General features: G+C 45.1%; 1 protein-coding gene across 1 annotated transcript in view; it reads right to left on the reverse strand.

Annotated features, from left to right (window-relative positions):
• The window catches only part of cat (catalase), a 77,798-nt gene that overhangs the window by 49,216 nt on the left and 8,697 nt on the right, over positions 1–19,885 (reverse strand). Inside the window, exons 2-4 of the mRNA XM_038807412.1 lie at positions 11,649–11,820; positions 7,844–7,954; positions 2,064–2,194 (exon numbers count right to left, since the gene is read on the reverse strand). Of these exons, the coding sequence (XP_038663340.1) occupies positions 2,064–2,194; positions 7,844–7,954; positions 11,649–11,820 (414 nt within the window). The remainder of the gene's footprint in view (positions 1–2,063; positions 2,195–7,843; positions 7,955–11,648; positions 11,821–19,885) is intronic.

Consider the following 19,885-nt stretch of genomic DNA (forward strand, 5'->3'; position numbering starts at 1 on the left):
CTCAAACACCAGTGGCTCCATTAACCCCTCCCTATCCTCCTCCACCACCACCATAGGGCACCCCAATCCCTCCAAAAACTCCACCATATCCAACTAAGCCCCAGCAACTAACCTGTACAGCTTTTGATAAAACTCCCAAAACACCCCAAACGCCTTATTCACTTTCTTCGGAGCAGACACCAACACCCACTCGCCTCTCGTATCTGAACAGTCTCCTGGGAGGCTGCCTAAGCTGGCCAGTCACCAAACAGCTGGCCTTCTCTCCATATTTGTATTGCTCCTTTTGGCCACCTCAACTGGCACTGCCTTGCTTCAAACGGTGTCTGCAGTACCTTCCTGGGTAGGGGTTCCCATCTACACCTACACACAATTTTGCTGGTCACGATTTCTCAATTGAAACCCATGTACAAGTTTCAAAGGGGAATCTGGAGGTGCATTTGAGAATCATTTGTTCGTCTATTCAATTTTCAAGCCTTTAAATGGATACTTAGCAGCGAAACCAGAAGCTGCATTGTTAAAGGAACTGCTGGAGGCTGCTCAGAAAAGTATACCATTCTTTTGTTTTGTGGGACCAGGAGAAAAAGAATACAAAAAACTTCTGGTCCACGGCTAGCCCTTCTTTCCATCTCCAGCCCACAGCCTCCAGGTATTTTCTGCCCTGCCACCCAACAGCTGACTCTTCACAGAAGTCAGGAAATGTTGTGCTGAAGAGCAGGCCCCATTAAGCACCTTCAGCTCTCTGGTAAAGTGGAAACAAGCACAAACCAAAAATGGCTCAGTTGTCCACACCGTTTTCAGCTGGTGCCATTACATATCACCGAAACCACGTTCATTTTGACACAAAAGGAGATTTTGAAATTGAGTCTTGGGAGTACACTGTACAGCTCAAATGTTGCTGTTAGCAGAGAATGAATGGTGACAGTCATTCATTACACTAACAACCGCCCACAGGGCTAGTGTGCTTTTTGTACCAGAACTTGCGTTATTGAGAGTCAAAGCAGCATGGTGCCCTGTACAGTGGTTATGGGAGCTGTGTGAAAGGCAAGCAACTTCTGGTTACCCATATCTTATTGAGACACTTAATAATATTAATTAGTGTCACAAGCCAATTTATTAGTGTCACAAGTAGACTTGCATTAAAATTGCAATGAACGTTACTGTGAATAGCCCCTAGTCGCCACATTCTGGCAACTGTTCGGGTACAGCGAGGGACAATTCAGAAGGACTTGTGGGAGGAAACCCGAGCGCCCGGAGGAAACACGCAGACATGAGGAGAACATGCAGACTCCACACAGTCACCCAAGCCGGGAATTGAAATCGGGTCCCTGGCGCCTTGAAGCAACAGGGCTATCCGCCATGCTACTGCAGTGGCTGAATATGGTGTACCATAGATAATTCACATCAAATCATGTACAGAAAAGAAAGTAAGAGGGAGAAAATGATGGGATTAATAAAACACAAAAGAAAAAAGGTTTTAAACTTATTTTTAACCTCCAACAATCTGAAGGAATGAGGCCCCTTATAAAAGTTTATTTTTCAGTACCCGAGGGTTTGTTCTGCAGCAACTATAGCTAAGCACACCTACCCTGCACATCTTGGGGTGAGACCCAAGCAGACATGAGGAAAATGTACAAACTCCACACGGAGAGTGACCTAGGATCGAACATGGGTCCTCGGCGCCGTGCTAACCACTGCGCCACCGTGCCGCCTATTCTTTAAGAATACCGAGCATTCATAGTTTTACCATTATTTTCAATTGCAAAATTCAGGACAGACTATCTTTTAAGCGGAAGATAATGTTCAGAAGGCAGGTACCCAATTCAAGCAATTTAACCCTACACATTGTAGCTAGCAGATCCATCTATAAATTCTTAGATTAAAATAAAGGTGTACATGTCTATACAACCCTGAAAACCTACAAATGATCAGCCAACCAAAAACAGCATTTGAAAAGCTAGAGAAATGCATGCAGAAGCAGAGACAAGAAAGCATTTTCTGTAACATCAATCAATCGAACCAATATCACTACTAGCATTTAATGTCCATCTCCTGTTGTTACTAACCAAGAAAGGGTCCCGGATGAAGAAGATGGGGGTGTTGTTACCGGTTAGATCCCAATTTCCGTCCTCCGTGTAAAACTTACAAGCAAATCCTCGAGGGTCACGGACAGTGTCTGAAGAACCCGATTCACCCCCTACAAATAGATCAGACTAGTCAGCAACAAAAATACCAATGAAGAGACCAACATAACACCACAACAATTTTTTTTTAATCTTTTGAATAATCAGTAGCTGTTACTGATTAGTTCCAGTGCCTCCCAAGCTGATGACGACAACAGCAGATTCTGTGCAGGCGAAGATAGTGAGAACGCCCAGTGCCTCCCAAGCTGATGACCACAACAGCAGATTCTGTGCAGGCGAAGATAGTGAGAACGCCCAGTGCCTCCCAAGCGGATGACGACAACAGCAGATTCTGTGCAGGCGAAGATAGTGAGAACGCTCATTCCTGTAGCAGTTAGCATGATCATAGTGCCTTACGTTGACGATTTTTGGTCCACAGGCCCTTTGAGCAGTTGGGAACTCTTCGAAGGAGCTCTGGTACAGGCGGACTCCTTCCATTATCTGTGTTTTATGCAGCAGTCTCGTGCATGTTTGTTTCAATCTTGGAAGTTGCTTTCCTGGTTGTTGTGCACCAGCTGCCGGTCAGCAGCCTTGTGCCCCCCAAAGCCATTGGTCAATGTCAGCCTTTTCAGCCAGCCTTTACAGCATTTCCAAGGTGCACCTTGGTTGCGCATTTCAAATCCTCCCATTTTTGGCTTATTGCTATTACCCTTGTAGGACAATGCATTCAATCCTGGGCACTTTGAAGACCCCCCCCCAGAGTCATTGTTAGTATGTTGTCCTCCCACCTGATGCTCACGATAAGTTGAAGACAGCATCGATGTAATTGCTCCAATAGTCATATTTGTTTTCTGTACACAATTCGGACCCATACAAGGTGATTACAACCACTCTGTATACGTGCCGGGAGATGCAGAATGAATCATTTTTCCAGACATGTTTCCAGAGGAGCTGTTGGCCTTGAACGGTAGATTGTTGACAGTGGCATCATTTGAGATAATACCACCTAGATAGGTAATCCCAGGTCTCCTGGCGGTGTGGGGTGGATTCAATGGGAAATCACGACAGCAGCAGGACCAGGAGATCCCACCGCTAACCTACGGTAGACCGTCTCACTCCACCGAAACATGGGTGGCCAGAGAATCGCGCCCATAGATTCTGACATGTTTACCGAGTTCGCAAGAAGGGAAATAGTGCAGTTTGACAACTGGAGGAGACTTAGCAAAATTCATCAAGTAATTTCAAAATATTAACATATCATGGCAAAACAAATGAACTTATTGGGAACATTTGAAAAGTCAATATTTGACACAGAAGATTACCGATGTTGTAATTTATACTTGTGTGTTAGTTAACAATTCTCCCACTCAAAGAGGGGTGACAGGGCATGGAACTGCATGGTAGGCAGCACAGTGATTGGCACTGTTGCTTCACAGTGCCAGCGTCCCAGGTTTGATTCCCGGCTGCGTCTGTGCGTAGTCTGCATGTTCTCCCTGTGTCTGCGTTGGTTTCCTCCGGATGCTCCAGTTTCCTCCCACAAGTCTCAAAGATGCATTGTTAGGTGAATTGGACATTCTGAATTCTCCCAGTGTACCCGAACAGGTGCCGAGTGTGGCGACTAGGGAATTTTCACAGTAACGTCATTGCAGTGTTAATGTAAGCCTACTTGTGACAATAATAAAGATTATTATAATATTAAACTGTTCTACTAGATTGAGTTTGCTGCTATCAATCCTGACTCGTGATCATGGTTGGTATGGCACAGGGCAGCAGGTGGCAGTGGATAGCACTGGGACTACGGCGCTGAGGACCCGGGTTCGAATCCTGGCCCTAGGTCACTATCCACGTGGAGTTTGCACATTCTCCCCATGTCTGCATGGGTTTCACCTGCACAACCCAATAGATGTGCAGGTTAGGTGGATTGGCCATGCTAAATTGCCCCTTATTTGGAAAAGTAATTGGGTACTCGAAATGTATTTATTTTAAATGGTTGGTATGGCACTTCTATTTTCTTTAGGCTAGTCATTGGACCAAAGGCATTTTCTACCTCAGAGAAACAGTTTAGAATATGTGCCAGAAGGGGCAAATCAACAAACAGAAGCTCCACAATAAGCTCTTCTGTAGTTTTGGTATATGCCCCTGTCGTCACTGCAGGTTGAAGAGTGTGTTCAAAAGTGGATATCTATGCCCTCTGTCTGCCTTTGGCAACTGAAACATGATATTGAAAGAAAGAGAAAAAGGTTTGGTGCCAGAACATGCCCTGGCTTAATACCACTGGAGATCGGGAGGGAAGTTGTCTCAAGAGGTCAAGACTGCACTTGATCTGACATTTCTGGTCTGCATGCAGTAGACAGAGAACAGCGAGGAAACTTGGAGAGTACTCCAATCTAGATGGTTTCTTCCAAAGTTCATTCCAGCTGACTGTAACAAACACCCTGGTGAGAGCCACAAAAGCAGATAAAGGCTCACATTTTGTTCTCTACACTTCTGCATCTATCTCAGCCAAAAGCCATATATATTGCATCCAAATCTTATTAAACCTACAGGAAGGTTTCCAGCTATTGTCAGAACTAGTTTATTCAGAAGCACTTTGGTCAATACTCTGCCGGTGCAAGGAGACATTTCCATAGTTTGAACAAATCAGACTTTACTCTCTTGTAGAGGGGTACATCACCCAATTGCAAAGGTTTTTGCAGCACTGTCTTTTCACCCAGCATGCTGAAAACACGATATGCAAGTCTATTAAGGATCACACCTCCTCCCTGCTTACAGACCTCAGCTGGAATTACACCTATTCCATTTAAATGGTGTTGTAGTGGTCTTGATCTCTTCGCAGGTTAGAGAAGAAGCTTTTGGATTTAAATTTCATTTTAATCAAATAAAGCTTGGTTCCTTCTGGTTGAGAAGCCAGCCATATCTGCGATGGTTTTCTTTTGTAAGACAGATTTTAACTGTTCCCACTGATCTGCTGGCCCAAAATTACTGCCCAGAGTGTCAGGATATTAGGGAAAGTGTCTTCAAGCATGCTGTGGAAAACTGTTTTTATTTATGGACGATAAGACTTGTAGCTTCTGTGTTTGTGGGTCTTCCCTGTTGAATGATGTTTGGGAGTGACAAGAGCATTGGCAAGACGTCACAGGCAGACATGACATTGCCAATGACAATGACCCACATCTGCTGGAATTCTACATGGAGCATGAGCTAAACATCACAAATTTTCTATTTCTGCAGGAAGTCAGATTCAAGGGCACCTGGAGGCAGCCACGCTCAAAGCACTGGCACCTTTTGAATTATATTCTGGTGCATCAACATAATAAACCATCACCTACATCCCAGGTAAACTGTATCGAAATCACTGTGGCCCAAGCATAACTGAACACCAGCCTTTACGATAAACACAGCACATTTCGAAGACAACAATATTCTTACCCCGACCGCATGTGATTATTTACAAACAACCACAGTCAAGCCTATACCAATGCTATTCTGAAACCACTAGCCCAGCTGAGAGAATGACATGTTCTTACCTTAAGGTGGTTATTAGGACTTGGCCACACGGCATTTGTCTTTTAGACAAGGTGGTGCTCAGTTGCAGTTCTGTTGTTACTGCTGCCTTTAGTTGTTGAACTGCATACGCCATAATTTTAGCACTAGTCCAAATTGATTAGGAACTGGTTTGAGTGTTCATAGGGTTTTGGTGTGCTTAATTTCAGAATACACACTTTTTGTCTTTTCGCAAAAACAAATTATCTTTTTTGAAGCTTTTGAGCATTTGCAGGACCCAGTCAAGGCCAACGCCATCTGGTTTGGGCGTGTTGATGGTGTTTTGGTGTGCTTAATCTCGGAATACACAGTTTTTGTCTTTTGGCAAAAACAATTTCTCTTTTTCGAAGCTTTTGAGCATCTACTCGGAACCAGTCAAGGCCAACGCCATCTGGTTTGGGCATGTTGATTGCATTTTGGTGTGCTTAATCTCGGAATACACAGTTTTTGTCTTTTGGCAAAAACAATCTCTTTTTTTGAAGCTTGGAGCATCTACTAGGAACCAGTCAAGGCTGATGGCGTTTTGATTTCAGATAACGATGCTTAAGATGCAAATCTCTAAAGGGTAGGTTAGATTCTTGCATGCATTGTTCAGTCAATGTGATGTCAGCTGAAGACTTACCCAAATATAGCAATGCTCTTTGTACGGTGCTACAGTGGTTAGCACTACTGCCTCAGTACCAGGGATCTGGGGTCGATTCCAGCCTTGGGCGACTGCCTGCATGGAGTTTGCATGTTCTCCCCATGTCTGCATGGGTTTCCTCTGGGTGCTCCGGTTTCTTTCCACAGACCAAAGACATGCCATGATCAATGTGCAGGGCTATGGGTATAGGGCGGGGGAGTAGACATAGGTCAGGTGTTCTTTCGGAGCATCGGTGCAGACTTGATGGGCCAAATGGCCTCCTTATGCATGGTAGGATTCTATGAATATCCAGTATCTGTCATCCTGGAATGCTACAGAATAAGGCCAAGTTTTGGCTTTGAGTATATGTTCAAAGAACTATAGTTTTTTTTTTAAATTGTGGCTGTGCAGTATGATGCAACATGGTGCTGGGTGTCCTGCTGTGGAGCAAGGGGGGGTTCAGGGAATTGGTAGTTCTTGGAGCCATACAAGGGCAGCAGTTGATGCCTCAGATTGGGATGCCAAGTGTTGCATTGTAACACATTTCAAATTCATTTTTTTACCTCTATACATACAATTAGAAGAGTAATGGACCATTATTTCTTAAAAACAAAAACGGAAATACTGGACAATCACAGCAGGTCTGACAGCATCTGTGGAGAAAGAAGGCAGCTAACGTCGAGTCTGGGTAACTCTTTGTCAAAAGCACTTTTAAAGCAATTTAGTTTAACAACTCACACCAGTATGGCCTTGGCAGGGCGATCCTCGCCGAGGCCCAGAAATGAAGCAGAGTCCCATTTAATAGTGGGGTCATTCTCGGCACTGCAAGCACCAGGAATCACCCGGCTAAACACGCCCGATGTGGGACTCCGTTAAATCGCACCCTATGTATCGGCTTTGGTACAACTGAGTGGTGAACATTCAAAGTCAACTACTCACAACAGCAGCAAAGTGCAATTTACACAAAGAAAAAGCCAAGGCTAGTGCTTTGGCCACTGGCATTCATCATCATTCACCTGAAGAAGGAGCCGTGCTCCGAAAGCTCGTGTTTGAAACAAACCTGTTGGACTTTAACCTGGTGTTGTAAGACTTCTTACCATTCATCATTGAAGTGAGAGAGAGCAAATTAACCTTTCGAGTTCTAAATGTCTTTTGAAATTTGTACTTTTAATCGGATTAAAAAAAAAACATTTTCTTTCAGAAAGCAGTTAAGAATCAGCCACAAATCACATACAGGCCGAATGATGGTGACAGTTTTCCTTCTCTCAAAAGGATAATAATGAGTTTTTAATCCAACAGTTTTACATTCACTTGCTGACCGCAGTTATACTTCCCCCCCCCCAAAACAGAATTGATCATTCTTAGACTGCCATGGTGGGATTTAAGCTACTTGACCTCTGGATTACAAACTGAATAACAGAATCACCATACTCTGTTTTCATTCAAAATGGAATCAAAGTTGATGTAATATGAAAAAAGATCCTTATACATGTCACTAAAAAATAATCAGACAAAATTGACAGTAAAATGGAGCAGGAAGAGGAGGAGGAACCCTTACCAACTGTTGAGAAGCGGACCGATACAGATGTTCTCTTTCCAACTGGATGAAATAATTTGGCCTTGCAGTACTTTGAGATATCATGAGTCACCTCAAAGAAGCCAAAGGCACCTGAAACAAATTTTTTAAGACATTCGTAAAGTTCAATGATTTTCAGCTTCAATTTTCACTTTAGCAACCTTAGCTGGATTCTCCAGTCCCCCAACCACCTGTTTCGCAGTCACGCGCCATGCATTGCCGGTGGGATTCAATCGTCCCGCTGCTTGTCAATGGGATTTCCCATTGAAACCATTCCACACTTCCAGGAAACCCGCAGGTGCGGGTATGCTGCTGACGGGAAAAGAGAATTAAAACAATCGGAGAATTCCGACCCTTGTATACAAGCAATGCAAGATTACTTCCTTTTCTTCTGTTCTTAGACTCTTAGAAACCCAACATGTGTTCAAGGTTCAACGAATTGCAGCACAAAACTAACTGTTTAAAAGATCACAGGGCACGTAGCACAGTGGTTAGCACTGTTGCTTCACAGCGTCAGGGACCCTGGCTCGATTCCCGGCTTGGGTCACTGTGCAAAGTCTGCACGTTCTCCCAGTGTCTGCGTGGGTTTCCTCCGGGTGCTACTGTTTCCGCCCACATGTCCCGAAAGACGTGCTTGTTAGGTGAATCAAACATCCCGAATTGTCACTCAATGTACCTGAACAGGCGCCAGAATGTGGTGACTAAGGGATTTTCACAGTAACTTAATTGCAATGTTACACAAGTCTACTTGTGACACTAATAAAGATTATTATTAAAGCTCTAAATTATCTGTACCTTTTCACTCCTGTAAAATATAAAAGGTGCAACAAAAATCAAGAGTGATTTTCACCTTCATATACATTGGACAAATCAGACTGCCGAGTCAGACAGATTTTTGATCGGTAGGAAAGCGAGGGTTTTGGGATGAGAAAACACATGACAGACAAAGTTACAATTGGACATCCGGTGAGGACGCTCACTAGACAGCTCCAGCTCCCACCAGGATCGGTATTTTAGAGCCCTTTTTTTTCACGATATTTTCACATAAAAATATTTATTGTGAAGTATAAAAGGATCTCCAAACCGCTCTAATGCTGAAAAAGGAATAAATAATCACAGAAAGCAACATGTCAACCGATTTGGAGGTGTTGCGCAGCCTCTCCAAATGTAGAGGCTGCATAGATGATGGAAACCTCCCTGATAATAGCTGGCTAGCGTGCTGGCCAAGGAATTTGATGCCGGCTTCGACAAGCAGTGGAAACTGATGGCAGAGAACTTAGAAAAGTCTTGGAGGCCCAGGACCCTGTCTGGGTGAAACTGGATAAAACCACTGAATCGGTGAAAAAGTACTAGAGGATATGGAAAAAGCACTGACTAGGCATGGTGAGCAGCTTACTTCGGTGTAAGAGCGGAGTTAGTGAGGAACTGGGCAGTCTTTCACAAGATTAAGGCCAATTGTACAAGAAGGGAATTTGGTTCTGAATAGTGTATCCGACAAGACTATGTGTCACTTATGATTCAAAGGACTTTTACTTTGATGCATTAAAGGAGGCGGCCGTCTTTGTTAAGAAGCATGGCCTCGGTTCAAATTAACAATGTATTGTATGGTCTTTGATTGCTGTGGATTGGAATATTGGGGTACCCTGTATATAGTTGTCGATGTCTGAGGGTGCAAGTATAGCTCCATTTGAACTGCTGTGGTCTGTTTAATTTGTCTGTAGGTCGATATAGTTTACAATTTGCATTCTTGGAATCAGGGGTACTTCTTGGCGAGTTTTGCTTCCAGCAGCCCAGAAGATCAGCTATTTATTTTTCCTGCCACGGTGCACTGATCCATTCCTCCCACACTGTGATACCACTGGGCTGATGTTAAAGCCTCATACTCTGATCTCACTCAACCACAGAGAACTATGACAGTATGGAGAGTAGTCAGAAGGTTGCAGTCTTAAGAATTGATTGAGAATCACATTCGTGGAGTCTCAGAACTTGTCTGGGGCTCCGAAATAGATAGGGAACAGGAGAGGTCACGAAATATGGTGGAATTTCAGGAAGAGACACACTAGGGAATTAGGAATGGGAGGAGTCCGAAGAGGGGTCTCCTGGTCTGAAGATTGGTCTTGGTCACCTGCATTTATCTGAGAGCTAGTAGCAGCAGTAGCAACATGGTGAGTGGCACGGAGTGTTGGTGGGGAGAGAAACAGGAAATCAGCAAGCTAAACCTGGACAATTTACTCTGAGTGAGTAGTTAAAAAGTGGTTCAATGGTGTGCCAGTGGGAAACAAGGGAATATAGCCCAAGGGTTTGCAATGGAAGATAAAAAAAAAAAAGCAAGACAAATGTTTCTTGAATTGGGGGTTTAGTCTATGGGATTCTTTATCGGATGCAGGGGTGGATTCTCCATTGATCAGGCGGACACCAATCCCGTTCCGATCACCGGTCCCCCGCCAGCAGTGGCAGTAAGCTACACGTCACCGCAGGCGGGATGCAAATCATCCACTGGCATCCGATTAATGGGCTGGAAACCCATGTCCCCCCCCCCACTCCTCCCCATTGTGCACCGACACCCACAATGGGAAATCCTCCTGGCAGGAATTGATGCAATTTGCCCCCGAAAGTACATCGGAAACAAACCCAGGTTTACAAGAATATTCTCTCTTTTGGTGCCAGTCTATAAATTAGACTAATTACTGAATTCAATTTCACAAGTTGCTGTGGTGGAAGCATAGGGTGGCACGATAGCAGAGTGATTAGCACTGTTGCTTCACAGCTCCAGGGTCCCAGGTTCGATTCCCGGTTTGGGTCACTATCTGTGCAGAGTCTGCACGTCTCTCTCTCTTCTCCCCCCCCCCCCCCCCCCCCCTCACCACCACCGTGTCTGCTTGGGTTTCCTCCGGGCGCTCCGGTTTCCTCCCACAAGTCCAAATATATGCAGGTTAGGTGGATTGGCCATGCTAAATTGTCCTTAGGGGTTAGGTGGGGTTACTGAGATAGGGTGGATGTGTGGGTTTAAAAGGTGCTCTTTCCAAGGGCCGGTGCGGACTCGATGGGTCAAACGGCCTCCTTCTGCACTGTAAATTCTATGATTCCATGATCTCTAGGCCAATAGCCCAAAACCCATAACCACTGCACTACCAGGCCCAAATAGTTTGTGACCGCTAACCTGGCAAAATGGAGGATGTCTAAAATGAATATAACTGGTCACATTCAACTTACTGTGACTCGGGGTTAATTGTCGAACACGACGAAGATGCACAATTAAATCACGGCCATCACATGGCCGGCTACATTATTTGTTTTTTGTTTACTCAAAATTGGAGTCAAATTTAACAAATGTCCTCAATGGTGAGCAGTCCAGAGGCACTATTCAAAAGGAGGGTCAGCACTCACTTTTACAGAAAATTACTATCCATTTAGAAACTTAGCAAAAAGCTTAAGGAGGCTCAGTGGGAAAAGATCAGCAAATTCAAACAACCCGTGGAATTCTATACACGTCTTGTGGTGCAAGATGAATGCCATTGTTTAAGATGATGCAAACTCATCACTAAAACTGTAGATGTGTCTTTGTAAATGATGGCGTTAATGACAACTTAATTTTTTAATAGGCTGACCTCAGAACATTTCCTAATGGGAGTTAATTTATAAATTCTTATTGCCAGATGCCCTTTTGACACTATGTCGGAACGATAGTAGATCAAGGATCAACTGGTTTACTGAAGACCGGAGGTAAAATTCTAACTTTCATTTTGCAAATGACTCAGGTAATTAATTCGGCAAAGTTTAAACTCACCTGCCCCCTTCGCGTGTACAACGCGCTCAGGGATCCTTTCCCGGTCAAAGTGTGCCATCTCATCAATAAAAACGCTATCCTGCATAAGTAGTGGCCCCCGAGGCCCTGCCGTAATGACATTTAGCTTGTCGCCAATAGGTTGGCCCCATCCGGTGGTCAGGGTATCTACATTCTGAAGAAATTACTTGAAAATTAGAAAACTCACAAAAGGGACAAAAGCCATAATAATAAATCCTTAAACCCGATACAGTGTAAAGTACAGCAACTAGGAGCTCAGACAATTACCTTTTTCCCCATCAATATTTCCTGAAAAATCTCACCATTTTACATCCCACTCAAGGCACATACAGTTTGAAGTGCTCATTTTCCATCTGGTCCAGGAAGCCACTGCCTTTCTGTTTCTCAATTGGTTGGTCTAAAACAAATCTCCAATTACGAGATATAATCACAAGCTGCGTTTGTACAATTCTCACATTTGTCTCCTTGCCAGTTTATCTCCAAATCTTCTAAATCCCAGAACATACTTGCCCTCCTGTAACATTCTATTTCAGACCCTCCAATCTGACTCCACTTCCATTAATGACAGATTGAAAATGCAGTATATGAAACTTTGGCTCATCCTCTCTCCATATCCTGCTCAACCAGCCAGCACTTTCATTGTCCATCACCGAATCCTCCTCTGAAACAGCATCTCAACAAACAGTGGTCAGGCTTTCCAAGATTTCTGATCAGCCACAATAAGGTGTATTTACATCAATGCTTTCTCTTCGAGAAAACTCATGCGCATTCCTAACCCTAATGCGCATTCCTTTCTTCCCTCATCATTGCTGCTGTTCGGCAACATAATCATGTTGTCTATTTACACTCACGGATGACCTCTGACACGTCAACACAGGCATGATCCAGCTACCACCCTACAGCGACATAAACCTACTCACTAACATGAAGGTCAATTTTTCCAATGTACTTATTGCTGCCTCCAATGACAACTTGTCAACAGAAAAAGGTTATGAAGAAATGTGAGATCATTATTTTGGGTGCACAGACTTTCCTCCCAACTCAACTCTTTTCCTTTGCAGATTTCAACCAAACTGTATATTTACCATTTTTTTCCTTTCTTTCTGCCGTTTGTTTTCCTTTTAAATTCATCAAGATTCCTGGGAATGTATCTTCTCGCACTCTCAATAAAACTTCAACCTTGAGAAGCATCCTAGGTTTTGTTCCCCAACAAACAAATGACAGTCTCTTGTGTTCAGTACCCTGTACAGAATATACTTTTAAACTCTGGTACAAAGCTTCAGACACTACGACACATGAGGGAGGGGGAAGAGTTACCTGGACGCTGTGTTTCAGGACTCGGGCTTAGATCAACTACCTTGAATTTGACCAGTGGTCTGGGACAGTAGGGTGGTGACTATGAGTGACGCAGGTAGAGGGAGGTTTGAGATTCTTGCTCCCTGTATGGATGAGAGCGGGACTGTGGGGAGGATGAGCAAACTGACGACAGCACCAAGGTACAGGGAGCCATTTCAGTGGGGGGAGAAAAGAGAAATGTTGTCGTAATCAGAAATAGTATAATAATAACAATAATATTGATTTGTGTCACAAGTAGGCTTACATTAACACTGAAGTGAGGTTACTGTGAAAATCCCCTAGTCACCACACTATGGCGCCTGTTCGGGTACACAGGGAGGGAGAATTCAGAATGTTCAATTCACCTAACAGCACATCGTTCAGGACTTGTGGGAGGAAACCAGAGCACCCGGAGGAAACCCACGCAGACACGGGGAGAACATGCAGACTCCACACAGACAGTGACCCAAGCCGGGAATCGAACCCAGGTCCCTAGAGCTGTGAAGCAATAGTGCTAATCACTGTGCCACCCATATCCTCCAACCATACTACATATATATTTAGGGGCACAGACACAACTCTGTGGCCTGGATCAAGAGTCCCTAAGACAGTGTTGCCGACCTGGTGCCAAGGTTGGAGATATCTCATTTGGGCCGCAGGGGAACTGGAGTGGGAGAGGAAAGATCCAGTTGTCATGGTCCATGTAGGTACCAATGATGTAGGTAGACCAAGGATAGAGGTTTGTGTTCAGAGAATATGAGCAGCTAGGGACTCAATTAAAAAGCAGAATCGAAAAAGGTAATAAACTCCTGGTTACTGCCTGAGCCACAAGCTAAATGGCATAGGGTCAATAAGATTACAGAGGCAAGTGCATTTCAAGGATTGGTGTGGGTGCTAATTCATGGGGCACTGGCACCAGTACTGGGGAAGGAGGGAGCTGTTCAGATGGGACTGACTCCACTTGAATCATGCTGGGAACAGATCCCTGCTGAATCCCATACTAAGGCTGCAGATAGGGCTTCAAACTAAATAGTGAAGAGGGAGGGTGCAGTTGCATGGAAAATAAAAAGGAATAGACAGAACATGTGACCATCATATCACACCAAGGAATCGTACAAGAGTAGAGAAATTTGATAATAGAAAAAGCTTTGGGCGCAATTTAACCACCGCGTTGAGCCTGGCGCAGATCTGGACTTGCTGGTTAATTAGCAGGAAAGACCAAAATCAAGATCACGCCGGGTGCAAATCAGTTTATCGAACTGGCCCTCTCGCAATGGTAATTTCCAGATCACCAAATATTGCATGCACACCATGGACTCCAATTAGCATCTCATTAGCGAGATTGAGTTGAATGTAATGTCCTCCCGGGAATTAAGCAGCTCTCCAGCGAGAATGCTATATGCTGACGGTCACTAACTCCCTTTGACTGCGGGCAGCCTCTAGCTTCACAGCTGAAGGCTATTGCTAATGAGGAATTGGCCTTGTTAGTTGCAAGAGCATTTCACACATTCACCGGCTTATCCTCTGCTTCTGTTGAGGACCTTGAGGTGATACCGTGCGTTTGTTTGTTTTGTTTTTGCGAAAAATGAGCTTTGTATTGGTACCAAATGTGGAACGGTGACGTTTCCTTGTTTTTTTAATGGTTAATACGATATGGGGAATGTTACGTAGTTGATTTTCAAATCTTTGTTACTGTTGACCGTTTAATTAACAAAATATTGTCAAATGGTGCTGCAAGTTGTATTTGCTGCTGCAAATGGCTGGAGGCTTGTTGTGGTTTCCTTCTTTCAGTAGTCTGAAAGAAGGACAATCTTTCCCAAGATACCTGGAATACCGGGCTCTGTAGCCACCTGGGGTGGCCACGTCCCGAATCCAAAATGGACTTTCGCAAAGAGTACAGGGAAAAATGGACAGCACTAAGAAAACAAGCAGGTACAAGGTTTGCCTGTGGATTGGAACTTGCAGAACCCAGACAGAACTGAAACTACAAGCCATTAGCATAGTAATGAGCTATCTCTGGGGACAAAAGAGAAACATTTAACCAATCAGTACCAGAGCAGACTTCCTGGCGCCAGTGGAGACTAAAACAAAGGCAGGCCAACGGTTACCTAGGGCCCGCCCAGCAATCGAGGAACAACCCTGTCATTGGAGAGAATCGATACAAACGATTGGGGCATGGTCCAATTAATTGGGACCAAGCCCAGGATCCGCCCAGAAGGGTGCAAAACCCTTTGGGGTATAAAACAGAGTCCCCAAGGTCAGAGCGCTCTCTTAAGAGTACGGTAGCCTTGTGGGGGCAGCACGGTAGCCTTGTGGATAGCACAATTGCTTCACAGCTCCAGGGTCCCAGGTTCGATGCCGGCTTGGGTCACAGTCTGTGTCGAGTCTGCACATCCTCCCAGTGTGTGCGTGGGTTTCCTCCGGGTGCTCCGGTTTCCTCCCACAGTCCAAAGATGTGCAGGTTAGGTGGATTGGCCATGATAAATTGCCCTTAGTGTCCAAAATTGCCCTTTGTGTTGGGTGGGGTGACTGGGTTATGGGGATAGGGTGGAGGTGTTGACCTTGGGTAGGGTGCTCTTTCCAGGAGCCGGTGCAGACTCGATGGGCTGAATGGCCTCCTTCTGCACTGTAAATTCTATGATATCGATGATAACTCTTGAACTCTCCATCTTCACCTTGGCATTTGGCTCTCAGCGACGAGAGGCCCGCCAAGCATCAGCCAAGTAAGTCTAAGATCAACGCACGCTACGAGATAGGCGCTCCTAGCTACTATTCTATACCAGTTCGAAGCCAGCAGTATCAGAACCGGACAACGGCCATTGTTCCTCTGACTGAGTGGGCACCCGAAGCCAAGTATAGGCTTTTAGTAGTAGTGATAGTTTAGTGAGTAGAGTTTGTGCATGAGTAATAATTGACTGTGCGTGTAAATAAATGTGCATTGATTTCAAACTTACTAACTGGTGTATCGAGTCATTGATCAGTATTCGGTTTTGAACCTTGTGGTGGTATCAAAAAGATACCTGGCGACTCTTGAGCAAAGGTAATTAAAACAGAGAAAATTAAAGGAAAGCATAACGAGCAACAGCTCAGGGGGAAGAATGATCCAGAAGGCAATTAAGTTTGAAGCAAGAAGATGCTGCAGGACCTGGCTCACAATTCTGATCCAAATGAGCAACCTGATGAAGATATTGAAGAAATGCTTTCATTGATTGTTGATACCTTTGTTGCTAATGTGGTGCATGTAACTAGCACATCACCGTGGGTTAAACACGTTGGAAGTCAAGGATGTTCAACTGCACCTTGAGCAGCAGTGGAACATGTGGATGCCAGGATTTGGTTCTGATGAGATTAGGTCAAGTGGGAGGGCCTGTACAGTTGCAGCTTATGGACGGAGAATGGCACTGATATGTGGAACAACCAACAAGTAATGAATTGATGATCATTTCTCTGACAAAGTTCTGGACATGATAACACAATCTCAGGCTTATCCTCAGTTTCTGCAAGGAACCTGTGGGGGTGATGCCATGTGTTTGGTTTTTTTTTATGAAAATAAGTGGATATAGCTTTATTGGTACCAACATGGAATGGTAACGTTTCCTTGTTGATTAATGGTTAGTGTGAGACGTTAAGTCATTGATTTTCAAAAATTTGTTAATGTTGACCGTTTTTGCCAATAAAATACTCTTACATTCAAGGCCCCTGGTGCCATGTCTGAGACGATGATTATTGCATTGCATTTCAATCAAACTTGGAGCCTGAACAATTTGCCTGAGCTCTAGAAGGGTCAGCAATAAGAGGCAGCAGTCAACAACCAAAGAGAGCTGGGCTTCGGATATCCTCATGACCAAAAGGGAGAGTGTGGGATCAGGGAACGGCAGAGCATGGTCTCCCTCATGCTCCCGGCAGGGGTCTGGGGTCTAGGGCTCCTCCTGTGGCCAGGGGGAGAGTGCGCAGCACGAGATGTTTCAGCACAAATGGCTCAGTAGATGGCACTCAGAAGGCAGGGCACGCAAGAATGGTAGAGGGAAGGAGGATTTGAGGGTCCCGGGGTGGAAGCCCTAACTGATTGTCGGTCACTTTCCTCCAGTCGCTCACTCTCCTCCAATTCATTAGATACCAAAATGGTTGGCAGAATCGATCCTGCAGAGGATGCCCTTGCGGTGCTTTAGCAACCCAGGTGGCCAGGTGCAGTGAAGGCAGCAGCAGGCCATCGCATCCCATGAAGGGGGAGGACACCCTCTCCCAGTGGCTGTGAAGGTCATCGCAGCCCTGAACCTTTATGCAATAGGTTCATTCCAGGGCTCAAGCAGGACTTGTGCGGCAGAATTCCCCTCAAAGCATCAAAAAAATAATAATTGTTAGGGTGTTATTGTTTTGCTATGAAACTACAACATACACAAACAAAATATAAAGCATAGGTGGCTATACTTAAACATAGGTACAGTACAGGCTTGTTTTGTATGAAGCATTTATGTAGTTGTAAGATGCCCTGTATTATCGGGCAACTTTGAGCTGGACCAAGATGCCCAGGCTGCAGGATTCTCCGCAATCGCTGGGATGCACAAGGTCTATGGGGTAATCGATGACACATATCAGGAAGTGCCCCTCATTAAGTGGTTCCACTCCCCGAATGTTTAACTGGTGCAACCACTTCAGGTCGTGCATGTGCGCGCAAGCTTCCAAAAGGAGCCTGCATGGCAGCTACATCCCAATCACTCGGGAGATTGGGCGTCTTCTAAGACCACCCCAGGATGACGGGTCGGCTCTTGGAAGATAAGGAGTACCACTGAGGTCCTGGCTGATGCTGGTGCGGAGGCAAAGACCTGATATAACAAGGCCTATGTTGCTACCCGTGCTGTCATTGAGCGGCGAATCGGACTGCTAATAAATGTGGTAAATGCCTGGACCGCACTGGTGGTGCACTGCAGTACAGCCGCCTCACCCCATGCCCAAAGAGGCCCTCATCACTGCCCAATTCTCATAGTATGAGGTTTTGTCTGTCAGACTACCCATTCCACCCCCCCCCCCCCCCCCCCCCCCCACCCACTCTCTAACCCTGCCACCCCAACTACCCTGTCTCACCCTTCCAGGGGTTCTGCAACATCACCCCAGGAGTGATGGACCTGCGCCAGCACTGTCAGCGGGTCCATATACAAGGCAGGAGAGTGATGATAAATCGCTGTGAAGAAAGCTCTGGTGCTTATGTTGCAGTCTGACATCGGTCTTTCTGCTGACAGCACGCTCACACCCATCCTCAAAATGGGGTTTGCATTAGGGGTATTTGATTGAGTGGCATGCAGAACGGAGGTGATAACTTACCTTTGCAGTTCGGCGGAGGTCTTCTTCCGACACTGGTCCTCCTGGCCACGCCGCCCACATTGACGGCCGATACCACTGCATCCTCCAGGTGTCAGCTTTGCTGGCCAGCGGGGATCAGGATATCCCGTCTTGCTTTCACAGCATTCATCACCAAAGCGAGGAGCAGGTCTGTGCGCTGCCATGCTTGTGTGTTGACTGAGTGCTGAGGGAGTGCTGAAAAGCAGCTCCACCTTGTTAGCGGGGAGCTGCTGAGACCCAGGTCTGGCGAGACAGTCAGCAACAGCGAGAAGTTCATGGGGGCTCATTTCCTGCACTAAATGCTGCTAAATACTGGCTGTGATTTCGCCAACGGACATTGGGAAACACCCCACTAATTGTACCCAAAATTACATGTAGAAATGTTTCCGTTAAATCACAAAACTTGAACTCACAAAGCATTCGGTATAAAATGAATGAAATAACAATGCAAATAAGAGACAAAGGGGTATGATTTGGTGGCGATTACTGAGACATGGTTAAAAGGAGACTAAATCTTGGAATTTAATATCCAGGGGTATTCAATATTTTGGAAAGATAGGCAGAAAGCAAAAGGAGGTGATGTAGCTTTGTTAGTAAAGGAAGGGATCAGTGCTGTAGTGAGAAATGATATTGGCACTGGAGATCAATATGTAAAATCAGTCTGGGTAGGAATAAGAAATAGAGGGCAGTAACGGTGGCACAGTGGTTAGCACTGCTGCCTCACGGCACCAAACACTCAGGTTCAATCCCGGCCCACTGTCTGGGTGGAATTTGCACATTCTACCGGTGTCTGCGTGGATCTCGCCCCTCAACCCAAAGGTGGGTGGATTGGCCATCCTAAATTTCCCCTTAACTGGAATTTTTATTAAAAAAAAGAAATAGCTAAGGAAAGAAATCCCTGGTATGAGTAATCTAAAGACCATAAGACATAGTTAGGCCACTTGGCCCATCGAGTCTGCTCCGCCATTCAATAAAGGCTGATATTTGCTCATCCCCATTCTCCTGCCTTCTCCCCATAATCCCTGATCCCCTTATTAATCAAGAACCTATCTATTTCCGTCTTAAAGATACTCAGGTAAATTGACCTCCACAGCCTTCTGCGGCAAAGAGATACACAGATTCACCACCCTCTGGCTGAAGAAATTCCTCCTCATCTCTGTTTTAAAGGATCATCCCTTTAGTCTGAGATGGTGTCCTCTGGCTATAGCTTTTCCTCCAAGTGGAAACATCCTCTCCACGTCCACTCTATCCAGGCCTTGCAGTATCTTGTAAGTTTCAATAAGATCCCCTCTCATCGTTCTAAACTCAACGAGTACAGACCCAGAGTTCTCAAACGTTCCTCATATGACAAGTTCTTCATTCCAGGAATCATTCTGGTGAACCTCCTCTGGACCCTTTCCAAGGCCAGCACATCCTTCCTCAAGATGTGGGGCCCAAAATTGTTCATATATAGTCGTTCCACAGTGAGACACGGTACAAACCAGGAAATACTGGGGCTTGTAAGAAAAATATGACAATAATCATAGATGATTTTAATATGCATATAG

The sequence above is a fragment of the Scyliorhinus canicula genome, chromosome 9, assembly GCF_902713615.1.
Source record: "Scyliorhinus canicula chromosome 9, sScyCan1.1, whole genome shotgun sequence".
In the NCBI taxonomy this organism is placed as follows: Eukaryota; Metazoa; Chordata; class Chondrichthyes; order Carcharhiniformes; family Scyliorhinidae; genus Scyliorhinus; species Scyliorhinus canicula.